At 42.2% G+C, this 20,797-nt stretch overlaps 2 protein-coding genes across 2 annotated transcripts in view; one reads left to right on the top strand and one right to left on the bottom strand.

The window, feature by feature from the left end:
* LOC109465014 overlaps positions 1 to 8,773 on the top strand; it is a 15,501-nt gene extending 6,728 nt beyond the window's left edge. The window contains 12 exon segments of the mRNA XM_019762138.1: positions 2,130 to 2,222; positions 2,488 to 3,034; positions 3,502 to 3,652; positions 3,983 to 4,200; positions 4,770 to 4,790; positions 4,793 to 4,946; positions 5,435 to 5,579; positions 6,252 to 6,733; positions 6,906 to 7,066; positions 7,512 to 7,766; positions 8,039 to 8,189; positions 8,628 to 8,773. Of these exon segments, the coding sequence (XP_019617697.1) occupies positions 2,130 to 2,222; positions 2,488 to 3,034; positions 3,502 to 3,652; positions 3,983 to 4,200; positions 4,770 to 4,790; positions 4,793 to 4,946; positions 5,435 to 5,579; positions 6,252 to 6,733; positions 6,906 to 7,066; positions 7,512 to 7,766; positions 8,039 to 8,189; positions 8,628 to 8,773 (2,524 nt within the window).
* A 3,955-nt stretch (positions 8,774 to 12,728) lies between these two features.
* On the bottom strand, positions 12,729 to 13,504 carry LOC109465013 (alpha-N-acetylgalactosamine-specific lectin-like). Its single transcript, XM_019762136.1, has 2 exons — positions 13,362 to 13,504; positions 12,729 to 12,960 (listed from the first exon to the last, which is right to left on the bottom strand). Exons 1-2 carry the CDS (start codon positions 13,502 to 13,504, stop codon positions 12,729 to 12,731), a joined length of 375 nt encoding a protein of 124 aa, XP_019617695.1.
* Positions 13,505 to 20,797: the final 7,293 nt, after the last annotated feature.

The following is a 20,797-nucleotide window of genomic DNA, read 5'->3' as shown; positions in this document are numbered from 1 at the left end:
GCGGTAATAGGTGAACTGCTACATTTTTACAAAGCTATTGTGCAGCGAAAACCTCACGAAAACTGTAAGAAAATAGCAGGAATGAATTTTTAATAACCCCTTCGTCTCCGGTGAGTTTCGGCAAGTTTATAAACCTTCAAATAAAATGGGGCGTACCGGCTGTAGTAGTAGTTGTATTTTATTGTGACATCTTGTACTAAACTGGCTTGTTGATGTCTACTCATCTTCTCATAAGCAGACTGCGTCAAGTAGTCTCTGTATTACGAAAATTAGGAACGTTTGCACATCAAAATCCCGCGGCAAGCGTCTCACCCCTCCCATGCAAACACGTACACATAAAATAAATAAACCCTTGCATCAACAATCAACGATCCGACCACGTCCATTGACGTACGTATTACCCTGAAAGCAAGTACTTCCACGCGGCTGGCAAAAAATCTTCCGGTGGAAAAAGCATTCTCGTTCTCGATGTCACTTGTGAAAACGTTGTTTTGGAATGGAATCGGGATGAGAAAAATACAATGCCGCTTGCAGGACTGAGGCGGAAAATCGCTACAATCGCCAGGGCGGCCGGAGTCTCTGGGGCGGAGCATCGAGCCTTTGAGTTTGAAATCTTGCCGCCCAGCCAGTGGGCGGGTTCCCGTCTGTGTGCTGTGATTGGCGCCGCGCGGTGATAGCTATGCTGCGTGCCGTTTCTATGGCAACGTGGCCCAGTCACAGAAATGTATCAATTCTTGTTCGTCGCTGATCGTAAACACAGCCAAGAGGCGTAAATAACTTTTTAATTATGCTTCGCCCCCCCTCTTTATTTGTATAATGTTTAATCTCCCTTCCGCAGCTCCGTGCGTCGACCTCCCCTATCTAGGAGAAAAATGAACTTCTGGCGACATGGCACGTGGATGTGTTAGATTTTATATCTGAGATCGCGCGGGTCGGGTGGCATCAAAAGCAGTACTTAGCGGGCCGTCCACATCGCAAGGTCAGACAGAAATTCTCGTACCAAGAAGGTTGTATTATTTTGTTATCGTTCTAAACATTATTAAGCCACTAAAATTTTCGATATTAAAAAAGAAATATTTGATTAATAACACTAGCCGTTGGGCTAATGTTATCATCATGCATAATTTGGAAACAAACATGCGCCGCACCGTCTGTCTGTAAAAATCTTAGTCAACATGGTTCCCGAAAAATCCCGGGATATCCCGATGAATCCCGATTTGATGCTTATCCCATGAACGGTACTGTATTATCCCGAAAAAGATTGAAACTGCCTGACAAAACGACAAAATGTAATGTTATATCCATGTTATATCATGTCATCAGTAATAAACGTAAACAAACGCCCCCCTCCCCCGGCCCCGCACCCACATTACAAAGTCGACAATAGTTACAGATGAACACAAATATTCTGTTTACTTTATTTTCAAAACGGCAGCAAGCCTAAATCTCTATACATACGAGATTCTATCAAGTCAGGAGCTAGTAAATTATGAGTGTTTTTTTTTATTTGAGCCGGCGGTTTTATGCAAAAAATTACACAAAGTCGCCGGCGTTCTGTGGAAATCTGCAGTCCTACTTGTGGATATTGAACCCAAAATCCCAATGCAATATTCTCTACTCGAGACTGGTATTCATATGACCGTATTTTACGAAGAAAAATGAAAACTTACCGCTGACGTTGATCTACCGATCTCTTCTCGTGTCATACAAGGGCGGATGCCCATATTTGGAAAGCTCGGGTGTTCCGTGCGTAGCGCTAGGGTCATTGACCCGCGGTTATCGAACACGCTGTTCCATTGTTCCATGGTTGTTCGAATGTTCCAAACGCGTTCTTTTTGTTCGATTTTTGGCTTAAAATGCAACTTTTTTCACCCTTTTTTTCAAATAAAATCATTTTTTGACACCTATGTTGGCTAAAATGACCAAGGTTCCGTGTCTAACGTACCGACCTACCAGCATGCTGAATTTCATTTTCTTCCAGGTTCTAATTACGAAAATATCTACGATTTTTAGGTGTTTGGAGAAGAAGAGGAGGAAGAGGAGGAGGAGGAGGAGGAAATAGAGCAAATATAATATGTTTCCTTCGGTAAACATAACTAAACAGTAGTTGCTGATCTTTTTCCCCACAGATTTCATTTCCCATGTTGCAACTGGCTCTCCTCTGAGAAAGAAGACGGAAGGACAATAAGGACCCTGGAGGTAACTCCTGGTGGAGAAATGTGGTAAGAACTACAGTTTTCACCTTCTCAACTTCAAAAGTTTCTTCTTAAATAATTCAATTGGACTTCAAATAGTACTTCGACCTTAAAGAAGCAGTCAAAACATACGGCAAATTGCATGAAGGAAAGATAATTTTGAATCCACATTGATGAAAATTACACTATCTACATATCAGCCAATATTTGATGTGATAATAGCAAATATTATAGGTTTTAAGATGTTACCTTTCTTGGAAATATCAAGATATGTCGTCATATTGTATCCTAGGATGTCAGATTATTCCCTACCGACGTTTTCGTGTCTACTGTACGACAACCATCTGCTGTTGTCAGCCGTGTGTAACTCCGGTGTGAGACACTTCAGCCAGGCGCAGCGCCTGGTGTGTTGCCTGTGTGAGACCACGCTGTGGATGGTGGGCAGCGCCATGTGGTACGGAATCACAACAGGTGCAGGCGATGTGGTTGTATTGGACATCGGCGTATTCAGTCTCCGCCTATCAGAACTACTTGGTATTGCAGCAACGTCGTTCACGGTGTTCCTGCCTGTCTACGTCATCCTTGTGCCGATGTTTCGTAAGCAGCTCCCATTGGTCGATCACATCCCTTCAGAACTGTTGAAGACGCCGACACCTCCAACCACCTGGCGATTCCCCTACAAGACAGTAGCGTGGGTCCTCGCCATCCTGACTTCTGTCTGTAGTAGCATCTTTGTGATCGCATACAGTCTGCAGTTTGGAGCGGGGAGAAGCCAGGCCTGGCTGAAGGAATTCGTCCTGGCATTCCTGTTTTCTATATTCTTACTGGAGCCTGCTCAGGTTGGTATGCATCGTAAAAAATGAAGGTGGTTTTTGAGGCCATAGGGGCAGTGAGTTTTTGATCCACTGTGTCTACTAGGGCACTGTATTGGAATGTGGAGCCCATCCCTCTCCTTCCACTGCCTTTTACCTCTCCAAACGAAGTCACGTACCCATTTTACACCTGATAGAGTGCGGAAGATCGTGTTAAGTACATTTCTTAAACTTAAAACACAACATCTAGCCGTGAATACCCGAAATCGTGCACTGACTTCTTGACCTGTAGCCTAGCCCTTCGACCACTCGGCGCCACTAGTTGACGACATGCATAGATGCATGATACACATAGTATGAGAAAGACTAGGCCCTACCAGCAATCTCATAGCTATCTCCTCGTGGTTCAAAACTTCCTATACGTCCTTCTCAGGGTAGTAAGTAGATAGATCAGCTTTGTGACTTAACCTGTTCACGTCGTCCACACTTTTCAGATTTTCCTGATTGCCTACTTCAAGGCAGCCATCGTCGCTCCGATGGTTTGGCCTGTACTATCTCGTGTTCGGAGAGTTTGGGGAATGAAGGCAGCGGATAACGAGCAGTCTCCGGTCGGTATCATCCACAAGAAGAACAGGGACTATCGTGGTAAGTCTTCTTAATTTTTACGTGTCAGTCAACAACGGTAGTAAACTGCTACGAAACCCCATAGCCAGCCAAACAACTTTTTGAGAAAAAGATATTCCACTATATCTTCGACAACGAATGGACAGATAATGCTAATTTTCTGTTGAAATGAAACAGAAATTGACGATGGCTACTGCCATGTAGACATGCATGTTTTGTTTGTTTGTTGTATATTGGCTTTAAGACTTGAAACGTAAAATAGATATGCATCATCAGAGGCCGTTAGTAGTAGATAGCATTACTATTGAAGGTATCGTCACCCTAAATTGCTATTTTGTTTATTTGACGAAGTCCCGGCACCGAGGGTTTTACCCCCAGCCCCGAAGAAAAACGACCACGACCCGAACTGGACCAAAAGGGTGACTGCAGGCAGAAATATCCTTGGTATGGTAATAATTCTGCTGATCTTCACCGGGAATGCCTTCTACATCGGGTTTCTGGGCTTCGACAGATACGCCTACTACACCAGGAACTCGCTGGAGAATAGTCTGCTGTCTGGATATGATGAGGTACGGTTAGACAAACTGTCTCTCTCAAGTTGATCTCTTTCTTATACTACTCTTTCTCTTTCTCTCTCTCTCTCTTTCTCTTTCTCTCAGACCCTAAGCCCTCTCTTTAACTCTTTTTTCTGGAGAGGACGAAATAGACTTGACAGCTAATTTTTTTTGGAGTTATCCGCTTTAAAAGATTTCGTCAGAAACCCCCTTGCAGTTCCAGCACAAGCTGCTAGAGGGACAAAACCCAAACCACGTATTCCTGAAAGGAATATCTATCCAAGACTATAGCATGTTCAGGACAAAAGATACAAAACCCGAAAGTTCTCCTGCAGTACCAAGGTAAACTAACAGGAGGTCCATATTTAGTTGAAATTTGTCTTCCTACGACCTACTAAAATACCAAATAGCATCACAATCCATAAAGGCGTTCTGACGTTATGCTAACTACAAATGTGCAGAAGCACACAAAGGCAGACACACATACACTTTGTACAAATAGACACACCAATAACAATAGCTCCATTTTTCATGCAGGTAATAAACAAATAAATAAGTGCTAACCTATCCCCCCCCCTCCCCAGGTGACTACAGTGGACGGTGCCGTGGGAGGTGGCTGTCGTCTGATCTGATGCCATCCCTCCACCCGGACCGCGGGTACAGCGGGAAGACCCTCAGGTGGCTGGACAAACAGTTTCCGGCTGGAACCAACGCGTTCCGGATCGGACCGGTTCGCCTGGAGAGAACCACCAAGTATCCAGGTGCCAAGCATCGCTGTTTCAACTTCTTTGTACTAATCTGTTGTATATTTTGGAAACTGTTCCTTTGAAAAAATGAATTCACGAATGAAAGATGTTTATTGTACGTTTATATTCTTACAATGTAAGAGGAAACTGAGTACAGGTAATGAAGATAAAGTAGTTTTAGGTACAGTTACAGTAATATGTAATGTTTTATACTACACCTACAAGGGTTAAGGTATGCACAGGTTGAACCTCTGAACCCCTGAACGTAAGACAGTGTAAGAAAAGATTGAGCTTATAATGCACGACATTGTTGTTGCATGAGGAATATGAAGTTGCTGTCAAACTATATCTACAGTAAAGCTGGGGAACATATCTTCTATACAATTAGATAGAATATTTTTCTTTGTTATATTAGGTACAAGTGATAAAAATAATATAATAAATGATAAACTTGAATATGAGCAGTTTTGTACCTTTATAAAGGCATTTTCTCTTACTTTCAGAGGACCCAACGGACATAGACCTCGAGCTTCCTGACCATGGGCTCTATCCAGAGCTTCTGACAGAGAAAATCAATGAAGTTCAAAACCGGCTGAGTGGACGGAACTGCTCACACAATGAAACTACGCGCGTTGTGGATATTGCTAGGTACGCAAATACATATAGAGTTAACCTGGTGTCCAGTCTATCGCGGTTGAAGAGGGTTCTCTTCGGGGCTGCTGAAGCTCTTCCCCGCCAGCCTGAGCTAGGTTCCTCGGTAGGTTTTTCAAGACGGGAATCGACCCCCGGCGTGCCATACTCAATCATATGCGTAACACTCCTACCGGGCGGTCTGTTGAGCTGGGCGGGGGAAGCCCCGAAGACAGCCTGCCCCATGCACGATAGACTGGATACCAGGCTAAAAGATTAGGTGATGTCTTCTTGGCAAGGTCTTGGGAAGCTGGTTTTGTCTCGTCTTTCGCTCGCAAAGACGACATCAGTTGCCTTCGGGAGCAGTTCCAATGCTGTTAGGTTTTCTTTTAATTAACAGTTGTAATCGAACGTAAAATCTGATTGTCTACTTTACTGAAAATAGCGTGGTGTCTAGTCTGTAGCTATTTAAAACTATTCATTATCATGTAAGCCACGTTCCATGTATATTGTGTAACCTATATCAAATAGTGTAGTGTTAGTCTATATATAGAGAGAACCCATATTAAGAATTACTGTATAGACATTAGAGTAGATATGAGTTTGATCTGCAGTACCTGTCGTTGATTGTACCTGCTAGAATTGTTGTGCAATAAAGTTTGACTGTGGTACTAACTTGTCTGATTACAGAAACGGAACTTCGGCGTGCATCACCACAGTAGATCTACCACAGGACGCCGACCAGGCTGCTGCAGTGATAGACTTCCTAAAACAGACCCACTGGACCCTGATGGTTTCAGACACGCTCACCCTCCGGATCAACTTCTACCACCCTGACGTGAAGCTGTTCAGCACCGTGGACATCACCCTGCAATACCTGCCAGGCGGCGCTGCTGCACTGCACCCCACTATCCACACCTTTCGGCTGTTTCAGTACCAAACAACGGACGACTTCGTCCAGATGCCCTTCCACGTACTCTTTCTAGTCTTCTTCGTTTACAACGTTCTTCGTGAGATTTGGAACATCCGTAAGAGGGGTCGTCTGTACTTTGGCAGTTTCTGGAACGTTTTGATGCTGTGTAACATTGGCTTATCTTTAGCCGTTATAGTGATATTCGGCCTTCGGTACATCTGGGCAACTGCTGCTTTGGATGACATACAGCAAGCAAAAGGTACGTAGTAAAGACAGAATCTATTTTTACAATTACAGTAGCACACTGCAGGTTTTTACAAGTGAAGTCCGTAGCTCATGTTTGAATTTCACTGATTTGAAACCGATTAAAAAGATCGGGAAACAATATTCTTTAATACTATAGAATACATGATATGTATTATCTAATACAGGACCATTCGACATTGATGAGTTTGTTGACATCAGCGCCGCCTGCCGGTGGGACGCAAACTTCAAGACAGTCCTGTCCTTCTCCATCTTTGTCAGTACCTTCAGCATCCTGCGTGTTCTCAACTTCTCCAGGAGTGTTGCTATCGTCTTCGCTATGCCTCGTGTACGTATATTATAGAACTTATTTTAACGCATTCTAATAACAGACCAAAAGTTGAATCTTTTCATGAAATACGAGATGCTTTTGTTTATATCAATTACTAGTAGTGTAGCCATATGCAAATTTTAGGTGTACAGTAGGCGTATGCAAATTCGAGGTGTACAATAGGCATATACAAATTTTAGGTGTACAGTAGGCATATGCAAATTTGAGGTACACAGTAAACATTGCAAATTTGAGGTGTACAGAAGACATATGCAAATTTGAGGTACAGTAGGCATATGAAAATTTGGGATGTAATTCAGTAATTTGCTTACAGTGACGTCATGGGGGAGAGTAACGTTAAAAATTTAAATTGCAAGAATAAAATCAGTGATATCAAGGCCAATAATGCTTTGTATTTTCATGTGAGCAGCTATGTAGTTGCCGTTTTTTTTTCTTACAATAGCTGGTTTACCGGGAAGCCTTTGGGTTTGTTCTCTACATGCTGGTTATCATAGTGGCCTACGGCTTCAGCGGGATCCTGATATTTGGCAAACACATGAAGACCTTCTCCGCCTTTAAGGAAACGTCTTACGTCTTATTTGAGATGAGCCTGGGCAGACCGTTTGTCGGCGTCTTCGCGGAGGATATGAAGACAGTGGATCGTGTCATTGGACCTCTGTACTACTCTACTTTCGTCTTGGTCTTCGTCTTTTATCTGGTCAGACAAACATATATTCATTTTCTTTTTTTAGACAAATATATATTCCTTTATTTAATTAATTAGACGAAACACGTCTTTCTTTTCTTAGACGAAAATATATTTCTTTACTACCTGGACAAAATATATTTCTATATTTTCTTAGACAGACAAATTTTTGTTTATTTACTTAGACAAAAATATGTTTCTCTATGTTCTTGATAATATATTTCTCGCTAGTTATGTTGCCAATAAGTTCACAAAGCCAAACTTCCTGCTTCTGTATCTCACAGATGAATCTAGGAGTCGGTTTGTTGTGTAACTGGCTGAGTTACTGTCAGACCTCTGATGACGTCATCGATGTGGACACCGCCATGGGAGATTACTTCTGGAACTCATTCAGGAGTCTTCTTGGCATGCGCCATGAGTCCCAAGAATCTGACGGTATTATAAATAGCAATGTCTGATGTATTGACCGTTTTCGCTAGAATGTATTTTTTGGCGACGTTTCAGGGACGAGCCTAATAATACATTGTGTAAGCAGTCTGCCAGAATTCTAGGAACTGTACAGGAATGTTTTGTTTAACAGACATATTTGTATAACTATATGTATTTGATATTTCAAGTCGTTTTTGTTGCTGCATATCATGCACATTCAAATATATCTTATATGCCGATTATCTATAGAAAAAAAACAGTACTGAAAGATTCGAATGAAAGCTCATTTGTGTTAGTAGAATCCATAGTTGTGAAGTTCAAATTTTGAAGTTTGAACTTTACAACAATACTTTAAGATAGCCTATAGGATGCTTTGTTTTTACTGATGCTTTGTTGTTACTGATGTTTTATTGCTATAAGCTAAAAACTTTGTCGTTTCTAAAGATGAAGCCCCACTTCCGGACTACTACATGGACGAGACCCTCCAGCGGACGGAGGTGGTACTGCAGGAAGTGGACAGTGTGACTGACCTGATGTACAAGTTTGAGTGCAAGGAGCGACATTCCACGTCTACTGAGTCATATGCTTAAATCTTTAACTACATACCTCAATAGATGTGATATATGTGATGGTTTGAAATGGATATCAAATATGTACACTTCCTAATATCTATTTTACCTTCGCAGAGGGAAAACATCGTTTTTGCTCTTTTTCTTCTTCCTGTTCTTCTCTAAACAAATGAGGTCAATGACCTGACCCAGACGTCTGTCACCACGGTAACTGGTGTTGGGTTAAATCATGTTACAATTTCATAGCAGGAGGGATTTAGACTCCTGTCACCATATATACGAATGTGTTTGAGTAAGAATTAACAGAGCAGACCATAAACATTATGCAATCCAGTAGTTGTTATTCTACCTATAATTAAAGGCATACACGATTATTACTTGGATTAATTGACGTTTTAATGTGAATATCTTTTTATGTAAAGTATGGAGTTGAGGTGGCTATTAGGCTAATCTAGGTTTGGTGTCATATCACAATATCGTATAATGTGTGGCAAACTACTTGGAGCAGATGTGTAATGTACAGTATGTCAATTTGCATGTCACATGTCACAAGATAGCTATATAGCGATGTGACGGTGTAAATAAATTGATAAAGCCGTTAAATCTTTTCTAACTGGATAATTGGAGTACCATCCGGTACTCTTCATCAGTACAAATGTACAGGAAATTTCCGGTACAAGAAATAAGTTCTAAATAAACAAAATCAATCTATGTTCTAAAGTAGGTTCTAAAAACTGACAAGTTCTAAAAAACAATCTAAAGGTATTCTAAATAAACAAAAGGTAACTACCAAATTAAACTTTCAATCGACCTATCACATTATTACGTCACAGTTTGTTTACCGCAATGAATGCCGGTCAATCGATGTACAGGGGTGCGTAGCGCGGTGTGTGTTTGTGTAGTGTTAGCCTTAATATAAGGCCTTTATACAGTACTACTTTGAAGTTCGTCTAATGTCACAACTAAATCACCCATGTGGCATGTAATGCTGCGTGAACACAACTAGACGCAGCAAAAATCAGACATACCTGACTCTGAAAACTTAAAATGATCTTTATTCTTTAACTGACCGTTCTAGACGGCATTACGACCTCACTAGTGTTGCCACACAGTTTTTAACCATTGATATTTTTACGTCGATGAATGTTAGACAGGTAATACGATACGCCAAAAAGCAGTATCCACTAGCTTTCGTCAGTGACCGAGAGACCAGAGGAGAAATGCAGGTTTATAAGCACAACCTATTGATTGATATGCAAATGAAGTGAAGACAAATTTTTAGAAGTCAAAAAAGGAACAAAAGTCAGACAATTTAAGACAATATAATGCAAATTAGTCAGAAAGCTCCTGTTATACAGAACAGGAGCTTAAGTTATTTAAGGCGAGTGTTATTTACAGACTCAAATGTGAGGAGCCCAATTGTAACAACACCTACATCGGAGAGACAAGTCGACCGCTCAAAGTAAGGTACAAAGAACATTGCCGACCTAGTGCCAATGGCTACTCCTCAGCTATTTTCACCACCTACAACACAACCAGGGTCACTCTTTCAAACTCGAGTCCACGGATATCTTAGACCGCGAAACACGCTGGTGGGAACGGGGTGTTAAAGAGGCAATATATGAAAGAATGTACAACCCCACCCTCAACAGGGAAGGGGGGCTACGGGTCGATCTTTCCGGCACTTGAGATTTGGCACTCCCAGCCCCGAGGACAGACAACACTTAAGCTCCTGTTCTGTATAACAGGAGCTTTCTGACTAATTTGCATTATCTTGTCTTGAATTGTCTGACTTTTGTTCCTTTTTCGACTTCCCAAAATTGGTCTTCACTTCATTTGCATATCAATCAATAGGTTGTGCTTATAAACCTTTTTTTTCTCCTCTGGTCTCTCAGTCACTGACGAAAGCTAGTGGATGCTAGCTGAAACGTCTGACGTTTTCAAAATCTTGCCCAAGAAGTTAAAGTCGCCGTAATGCTATGGTCAATGTAATATGGTAGAACCACGGAGTATCGCGAAAGGATTTTATGCTGATAAGCAGAGATGACCATGTATTTACATAATGTATTTACATAATGTGTTCACGCACATATAAATGCACTAAAGGTCAATAAAGAGGTACAATCAAGCAAGTGATTTGTGTTTTTAAAGAATTTATTGCAGACAGTAGACACAAAATCTCCGAAAGATTAAAAACGCTTTTGGAAGCACTGCAAAGAAGTACATGTAATCTATGCCACCATACTGTTCATAGGTACTTTATACTTACTTCTACTTGCATGCACATGTCTAAATATTATTAGATCCTACTTATTACAGCAATTATGAGCTCTGTTCACTACATATGGTTATCTCAAATCTAGAACTGTCTTCATCTACAATATGATGTTTCTAATAACTATATACGTTTACTTTTAACTGGTTGTCTATAGTATATAATGTTGTATATATCTATTTATATGCTGTGTTAAGTTATCCTGAAATAGCTACCTATAAGTTTACTTTTTAGATTTATCCCTACATATATGATGCTTCTAGTCTCACACCAAATCTATACGGCAATGGCCCGCGCTAATTTAAACAAGCACAAAAGTATTACGGAAAGCAATAGTATGGCACGATAACTCTCGGAATCCTAATTTTATGCACTAGTAAGACTATGCAATATAATGCATTGAATTGAATAAGACAATATAATATATGTATCCGAGACATTGAAAAATACAGAACAGACCCGCTGTCTATTTTTATGATCTTCAAGCAGATATGGGATCTACATTTGTAGCTCAGTCTCAGTATTCAAAACAGTATGTTCTTGATTTTTTTAGTGGTGGAGCTTTAAACTATTCCTCGTTTGTTGCAAAGAAGAAGAAGATGAGTTTTTGAAAACGTTTCACTGCGAAAGAGACACACAAAATACGGGTAAAACACTGAGATTGAGTCGGATCTCACATCTGCTTGGAGATTAGCTAACATCACCATATATCTGGGTAACAATGTTATTATTACAAGTCTTTAAGTTAAGAAAAGTGGAAAAGAGGAAATCAAATGAAAGTAGAGGTTATACCTTGATGATATGTAATTCAATATACAACAAGAGGAAGGCTAAGAGCGCAAAACTACGCCAGTGTAATTTGTGTACTTCAGTGTAGTTCAATTTATTGGATTTACTTCTTTGTGGTGTATAGTAACAGTCTTCATGACACCTGAATGGCTAACCACCAAAACAAAAACAGTCAACTGCAAAACTACGTAGCTATCAAATGTCTTACTGACCTATTGGATATGAAGTAATGATTTCCTACAGAACCTGCCTGCCTACCTGCCTACAGAACCTAATTGTACACAAAGGCCTTCCAGCCAGATTTTACAAGTAAATTGTTCTGAATCTCGCTCAATTGATGTCAGTCATTTAGGCAAACGCATGGCTACAAAAAGACTAAAAAGACAACGAGAAAGAAAGAAAGAATGAAAGAAAGAAAGAAAGAAAGAAAGAAAGAAAGAAAGAAAGAAAGAAAGAAAGAAAGAAAAAAAGTATGAGGAAAAGAATTGAAATATCGATCTACTCTGTTTACGGCGGACATTGTTAAAGGCATCCAATGCAGTTTGGGTTGTAACCCCGAAATTTTAAAGCCAATATTCTTGTCATTTATCTACGTAGTGAGTTGAAACCACAATATCCCAGTGTATATTGAGCAAATAAATACCCAATATTCTGACGGAAAGTGGTTACTGAAAGGGCCATTGACTGAGATTAGGGTACCAGTCAGAAAATGAAAGCCTGATCTTGGGGCTTGTTTCTGCAGTTTTAAATGCCCTAAGTATGAAATGCTGATTTAAATGTGCCAATGTGAAGCGGTATGTGTCAGTATTAGAAAGATTGCCTTATTTAGCATATGTCCAGTTTTCCTGTCCTGAAAACGCATTGGATGCCTTTAACACACAAGTTCAAACAATGACAATGTCAACGCGATTTTTACGGCTGTGTGTGGCAGATGAAGGCCCTCCGCGTAGAGCACCGCGCGGCTCTCCAGCGGTACTGGGTCGACTTCCGCGCGACGACGCAGTCCTTCCCGGGCATGTTGACCGGCGGGTCGGGGAACCAGTCGGTAAAGTCGTTTCCACCCAAGACCGTCCCGTCAGCCCACACCCAGGTTCCCTCCACGTCCTCATCACTCAGTCCTACCCACATACTTGGGGCGCCAGTGCTGAAATAAAGAAAAAAGGGTTAATGACCCGTTCTGAGATGTCATAATTCATGGTCCATTCCTATAACCACCGAAAAAAAACCATGAATTATGACGTAGTATACCTAAAGAAAGAGGGTCATTAACTTTATTCTTACATAGTATGTAAATATCTAAGTTGTGCAAACTAAACGTATCACGTGCAGCATTGTACGTGTTTTTGATCGTTTTACATATTCAAATCGGGGACATCTGCGGTTATTAGAACAGAACACATGTTCCATTTAGGTCACTGGTCAGACCGCATGTTCCATTTGGGTCACTAGTTAGAACGCATGTTCCATTTCGGTCATTCCGACTTTTTTCTGTGTCTCTAAATAGAAGCCTACTAGTCTATAAAAAAGACAGAAAAAACTTCTAACCTGATCAGTATGGTCTTGAGTCTAGCGACATCATCAGCATCCCTCCACATGTAGATGTCTCCTCCGTCCTGCTGACAGAACTGCCTGGCGCCGCTGTAGCTCTTGCCGTTCCTCCCGCCCCAGAAACGGAAACAGTCACCCATGTACGTCCTGTATCCTTCGGGGCACTCTGGAGACAAAGACGACAAAATTCATTAATGCGCAACAAAACTTCATTTGACTCTCATCGTTACTTTTTGTTTAATTTACTGGTTTGGTGTTGAACAAGTAGATTTCAATTCCAAATACAGTTTTCATCGGGTCCTAAATAGTTTTTGTTATCCCAACTGCATTCACCAACTATTTTAGTATACCTATTTAAAGTTGTTTATATATTTAGCTGTTATTAGATTGGTAGAAAGATATTGTTAATGCATACAGTTCAAATAATAAACAGAATAATATTTTCTTTACCTGGTATATAAGCCTCTACAATAGTTGGTCCTGCACGTATTGCGCTCTTTCTTTCCACGAACCAAGATGGTTTTGGTCCCTTCTGAGTAATCATGGCATAAGACTCTCTGAACCCTGTATCATGGGATACATTCAATCTTTCAAGTATACGACTATCAACTAACACTACAAATATGAGTACAGAAAATCTGGCTTATTTACACTGAATAACGTTAATGTTTAAAATGTTGAATTGATATTCAACCAAGGACTGAGTTGTTCAAAAACTCATTTTTGCTAGAACTATCATAAAGTGTAACTCGCTGCCATTAAGTATAGTCGTGTGATGGAAGACAAATACAACATATTACCCAAAGACGTCGCAAAATGCTGACTCAGTCAGAATTAAACTTTCCTTTATCGCGATTTATTTAATCTCTCCAATCGTACCAAAAAGCAGAAATGTACCTGAAGTGAGAATAATGTTTAGTCTTACATAGCTCTAAATGCTTTGTTTTAAATAAGAGATTAAAGGAGATTACCTAGTGCAGTTGTAATTGTAGAACCGTATGGCGCTAGGTTGACTCGGACGCCGTCGCCGCTGTCATGAACAACGATAGCTAGGATCCGTCCCTGCAGTAAAATAGGAGCAAATATGACAGAGATATGAGAATAGCAAGAAATGTAACATGCCGGAACTCCATCTATAAGACTAAGGTACTGTTTAATTTAGACATTGTTATCATTATGACGTTTACCTAAAGTGTAGCATGCTTCTAATGCTTGCTAGAATGAACAGGAGGTACTGAGGGTATGTAAGTATTTCTAATATAATGTGTGCGTATGCGTGTGTGTGCGTGTATGTGTGTGTGCGTGCGTGTGTGTTTGCGTGTGTTTGTGCGTGCGTGCGTGCGTACGTGTGTGTGTGTGTGTTTTTGCGCGTGTGCGTGCGTGCGTACGTGTGTGTGTGTGTTTTTGTGTCTGTGTTTGTGTGTGTGTGTGTGTGTGTGTGTGTGTGTGTGCGCGCGTTAGTCTGTGTACGGGACAATAGGTTTGTTTGTTTGTTTGTTTCGCATAACCGGTAAACCGCCTTTAGGCGTAACACACCAGTTTTGTACATGTGCGTACATGTACAAGCTGCGTAAGACCGGACTGTAAGGTTTTTTGAACCACTCACACCGGGAAGATCCCCTACTCTTTTCGATAAGTGCGGTGGGTTCTTTAACGTGAATGGGGTGTGGCTCTCCCACACACGGGACCTCCATTTAACGTCCTATCCGAGGGACGTCCCTATAGTCCGGTTGCCAAACCCCCGATTTTTGGAGAACCTTGCAATACGGTCCATACAAAGTTTTTTTGGTGTTTCTATATCTCTGAGGTCTGCTCTTTCAGAATCTGAATGATGCCACTCTGTCATCCTTGGGCAATCCGCACAATATGCAAATTAGGGCGGCCATTACTGAAAATCGGGTTTTCGTCAATATCTCAGTAACTACACATCGTATCAGAACAATTTTGGTGTCTATCCCCATGTTTTGAGGGATAAGGAATCAGATCAAGCCATTTCAGTGAAGATCAAACCAGTATTTTGTGCTAAATACGCAAATTAAGGCCGCACAATATGCAAATTAGGGCGGGCATTACTGAAAATCGGGTTTTCGTCAATATCGCAGTAACTACACATAGTATCAGAACATTTTTGGTGTCTATACACATGTTTTGAAGGGTAAAGAATCTGGCCAAGTTATTCTAGTTAAGATTACACCAACATTTTGTGCTGGATAGGCATATTAAGCCCACCATACACTGACAATCTTGACTTTGACATTACGTCAATATCTCAGTAACTACACATGGTGTTAAAATGATTGTTGTATCTATACACAGCTTTTAGTCTGTAAACAATTCGACTTAACCATTTCAGTATTAATCATACTAATTTTTTTTATATTTTCTGCACAAAAGGACCGTTATTACTAACTATACTAGTATCAGTAAGGACGGCCTGAGAAAGGCAGACACCCTCTGTTATTGACGCGCCTGGCGGGAGTCTAATTCCAAACCATGTTCCATGTGAAGGCACATGCCATTGCTTATAGTTTATCTGATCTGACCAAAAACCTGTTCAATATAAAATAATAACGATTAAAGCTTCACGGAGCTGCACAGATGCGTAGTTTACTTCAGTGTAGCACTTTGCAACCAAGCGTAATTTTGTCTGTGTGCCGAACTAGTAAGTACAGAACAATCTGTGAAGAAAATGTATCGATTGAAATATCAATAAATTAATCTACAACTAAAGAATAGCAAAGTTCTTTGATTACCATTTATTTTCACGAGACAAAGGCCGATTCCTGTCCCAAATGTTCTCTTTTTATCATTACGCGACTTAATCTACGGCAACAGCGTTGTGCAGTGCTGTACGTTTACCTGCGATCACATGATTTTAAGTCACGTGATTGTTAAAATGGCGGGAAACTGCGGAATGCCGTCGTCTGACAGGACGTCAAGTTCGAGCTAAATTCTGCCTACATAGGGACGCAGGTAAGGCACAGGTGGAGGTTTATCAAGAGTCTAATAATTCTTTGTACACATTATATCATTTTGAACATTCCTATCGGTATTTCTAGGTACAGGTAACCATGTATGACGCCGCAACAACGAATTTTCAAAGTAGTTTGGAATTAGGTCAGCATTAGGACCCCCTCTATATCTTCTCTTCCAGGTAGAGCTGACAGATGGAAGAGTGTAACAGTTGCATTTTTTGTAAAGAAATTGGAACAAGGAGCTCAGCGTAGCAGGGACTGACAGGATACGGACTATCATTGAATCAAGTAAACAGAGATTAGATGACCTCCATGAAAATCTTGAAACTGGACTGTTGACAGACAAACAAGTACAGGTGCTTTGTCACAGAGATTGTGTATCCACGTATACATCCAAATCACACATCAAGAGACACTTGAATAAATTGAACTCAAAAAGTTCTGAAGAGACATCTACAGTAAAACGTCTCCGTCGATCAGGATCGACAACCTTGCCAACATTGCCTTTTCTGTGGTGAGCAATGCCTTGACATTGATACCAAGCATCCGGATCGTTGGCGCAGGGTTGTTGTTTGTAGGACAGCGGAACGTGGTGAGGGGAGAAAGACCTTTAAGGAAGCCATTCTAGATGCCTGTAGATCTCGCAACGACAACTGGGGACGCGAGGTAGAGACACGTTTGGCTGGGGCAGTGAGTGATCTGCATGCAGCAGATGGTCGATACCACACAGATTGTTACAGTAAGTTTTGTTCGCCTAGGTCAGTGAAGTCAGCTTTGGCAGCATCTAGTAGTTCTCAAGAGGAAGTTGATGCGGCTTTTGAAGCCACAGTCAGTGCAGTGAGAGCAGAATCATCGAGAGTGTGGAATTCCATCGAACTGTACGATCTATACAAGTTCAATGGTGGAAGACACATTAGTCGCCGAACTTTAGTCTCTAAGTTGTTTAGACTACTTTGGTTTCAGATCGTCTCATGCTGAGTGGCACAGGTGTAGCCAGTCTTTTCGTGTTTCGAAGTAAAGCATCCAGTTTGTTGAGACTAGTGCCGAGCAGTGATGAAGATGATGTTGAGATTGGACTAGAAAAGGTAGCCAACCAGATTATCCGTGATGTAAAGGAATCATCAGTCGATGAACTATCAGACAAGACCTATCATGCCAGAATTGACATGGACCTTGCGACTGATTGTGTCAGTCCTACTTTGTTATCGCTGCTATCAAAGCTGTCTACAAAGTTGGACCACACCTTACCAGCCGCTCTCATCGGAAACATTGTTACTAATGCCATAAGTGGTTCATTCACAACCCTCCAGATTGCGCTCGGTGTTTTCTTGAACAGGAAAGGGTTGATTGAGCAATTCCATGAGTTCCTTGCATCTTGCAGCTATGATGAAGTTCTTAGGTTCAAAGCATCTGCAGCAGCGGCTGCTGTAAGCAATGCATCGTTAAGAGGACATGTCCATGCTGAAAACAGTCTAGTTCAGCTTGTCTCTGACAATTTCGATGCACAGATTTCATCACAGAATGGACTGCTGTCCACACACTCGCTCGCAATGCTACTGACATTTGTAGATAAGCATGGTAAAGATGATGGCAAAGGCCAGACATTTCGCCGCATAAGAAAGGACGAGATGAAAGAACAGACGATCGAAGATATCCCTGTCCAGAGATACTATGGTCCTAAGAAGCCGAACATGCCTTCAAGTGAAGTGAATCGCTCTGTCTTACCACTCAAAGTTTTGGCGCACCAAGTCGTTGCCTTAGAAAGGGCCCGTCATCTAGACTTCGAGTTCTTCAAATGTGTTGCCACAAGTACAAACCCTGTAGAGTTTGGTGGCTTCAACACCAAGTTGTGTAGAGAGCAAGGACAGAGTGTGAAACCAGCGACAAAGGCGGTGTATCTTCCATTGATTGATATGAATCCAGCCCACCCAGACTCCATGCTCACAGCCATGACCGAAGCTCAACGCCTAACGAAGGAATGTGGACAGGGCATTACTATTCTGACAAATGATCAGCAGCTCTACAAAGTTGCAGTCAATGTGAAATGGGTTTACCAAGAGAGATTCTCAGATTTCATCCCGAGGCTCGGAGGTATGCACATGCTCATGAGTTTCATTGGCTGTGTTGGCGTGTTGATGGCAGACAGTGGACTCGAGGATATCATGAAGTCGTGTTTTGGGGGTGTGGCACACATGCTGTCGGGGAAAAAGTTCCCACAGAACTTCAGAGCCCTTCGGTTAGTGACAGAAGAGCTGCTGCGTCCACATCTGGGAGGTTGCGAAAGTCACTACGAGATGCTTGGAGCGCTTGAAAGCATCTCCTCAAGAAGCATCACAACTCGCCTCTGGGTTCAGAACCTGATAAAACCTGTCTTCATCATGATGGTATTTGTGCGGGCAGAACGAGAGGCAGACTGGCCACTCCACCTCTGGGCAGTAGAGCAAATGATGCCATACTTTTTTGCCTCTGCTCACTTCAACTACGCGAGATACGGACTGTACTACCTGAGGGCAATGCAGCGTCTCCCACCTGAAGTGCTTCAGTGCTTCATGAGAGGTGAACACACCATGCGTCACAAGCCGGGAATCTGGAACGGAATCTGGTCCGACATGTGGATAGAGACAACCTTCATGCGTTATGGGCATGGTCCAAATGGAATCATAGGCATAACCCTGAAGCCGGATACCCTGAAACGATGGGCTTACAGTATGCACAGCTGCAGCATGATCGTTCAAGATATTGCAGACATGTCGGATGACAGTGGAGAGAAGGAGGTGACAAGTCACAAAGAAGAGAAGCCATCACGCATCACTTCTGATGCCAAGGACAGAGACAAGATACGAGATAAACTTCTTACCTGCATCGATCCCCTGGATCCCACTGGTCATCCTGCCGGTTTGATCAATGTCGTGACTGGCCAGATTGCACCTGAGACGGTGAACGCACATGACGCAGTCGATATTGGCAATGATCAACTTGTGTCATTTGAAAAGAGCTGGCCCGGCGGTTTTAACGCGTCCTTATCCAAGTTGGTAGTGACCATGGCAGCGAAGAGAAAGTCAGTAAAGGTGGGGAACAGTAAAGTGTATGACACGAATCTGATCTATTCACGGGTACTAGGGTTGCAACAGTCTCGAGACATTGATATCAAATCTGTCCTCGCGCATGAATTGTCACCCGTACCTACCTCAATGTTTGATGATGAAGGCAATATGAGAATCGCAACCACAAAATCCACGCTGAAGAAGAAGCTGCAGGTGACTGTGTCACAGCGTTTGGTTGAGAAACCAGAGGTAGAGATATTGGATGGCTGTGCTCTCCTTTGGGTTATACACTGGCCCAATCAAGGAACTGTGGCCGATTTCGTCAACGCCTTCACCAAGAATGTGATGGAAAGGGTGGCCAACCAGGACACATACCTGATCTTTGATCGCTACTTCGACTTCAGCATTAAGAGTGGAACGCGGGCAGCTCGAGCAGGTGAACAAGGAAGCCGACGACACAAACTGCAGTTGCATACCCCCATTGCCACCTCAGAAGGTTGTCCTTGCAGTACCTGTGAATAAGGTACAGATCATAGATCCGATATGTCAGAATCTGATTCAGAGAGCACAGGACGAGCCGAATGAACACAGTCTGGTCATTACCACTACTGACCCTGTACCAGTTTGTGATTCAGGACGGCATTGTCTTCCGCAGAGAAGATCTCCTGACTTGCCACGAAGAAGCAGATGTAATAATCGTACAGCAGATGGTTAAGGCAGCTGAAAGTGGTGCAAGAAGAATCAACATCGTATGTGAGGACACAGACGTTTTCGTTCTCCTGCTGCACTACTACGCACAGTTGAACCTGACTTGTCGCCTTACAATGGAAGGACCGAGTGCTGAACGAACTACTATCGACATTGGAGCAACTGCAAGCGAACATGGCCACTTGCTTTCACAACTGCCAGCCGCTCATGCTCTCTCTGGCTGTGACACTGTGGCTCAGTGCTTCGGAGTAGGAAAAAGCACCGTCATCAAAGTCCTTACGAGTGGTGTAGAACTCCATAAATTAGGCGTGTTATCTGAGGACATGGGGGACATCATTGAAGAAGCGACAGCATTCATGGCTGCCTGCTACGGAGTCAAAAGCGTGGTGGGCAGCCATGAATGCTGTCGCTTCTTCAACATGTCAGAGGTCCGTGGAGAAGTTTGGCGTCGACGAATGGGTTCAAAGACGGTGACAAAGGCTCCAGACCTAAGGTCACTCCCTCCTACTACAGAGGCTTTCGAGGAGAACGTTCGAAGGGCACACATTCAGACTGCCATCTGGAAATATGCTACGAGCTACGAACCTCCAGCGTTAGATCCTGTCCAGTTTGGTTGGGAGCGGGATGAGCGCAGCAGATGCTTGGTTCCAGTGACAGTACAACCGGATGTTACTGTTGCTCCACCGGAAGTGCTGGAAATGGTAAG

Source organism: Branchiostoma belcheri, unplaced genomic scaffold (assembly GCF_001625305.1).
Source record: "Branchiostoma belcheri isolate BF01 breed outbred unplaced genomic scaffold, Haploidv18h27 scaffold146, whole genome shotgun sequence".
In the NCBI taxonomy this organism is placed as follows: Eukaryota; Metazoa; Chordata; class Leptocardii; order Amphioxiformes; family Branchiostomatidae; genus Branchiostoma; species Branchiostoma belcheri.
This window is presented reverse-complemented; position numbering and strand designations above follow the sequence as displayed.

What these genes read in the sequence shown, in the direction of transcription:
- LOC109465013 (XM_019762136.1), bottom strand. Translation starts at nt 13,504, where the DNA reads ATGGGTGACTGTTTCCGTTTCTGGGGCGGGAGGAACGGCAAGAGCTAC. An exon ending in CTCAAGACCATACTGATCAG is followed by an intron (nt 12,961 to 13,361) that starts GTTAGAAGTTTT and finishes TCTTTATTTCAG; the next exon opens with CACTGGCGCCCCAAGTATGT.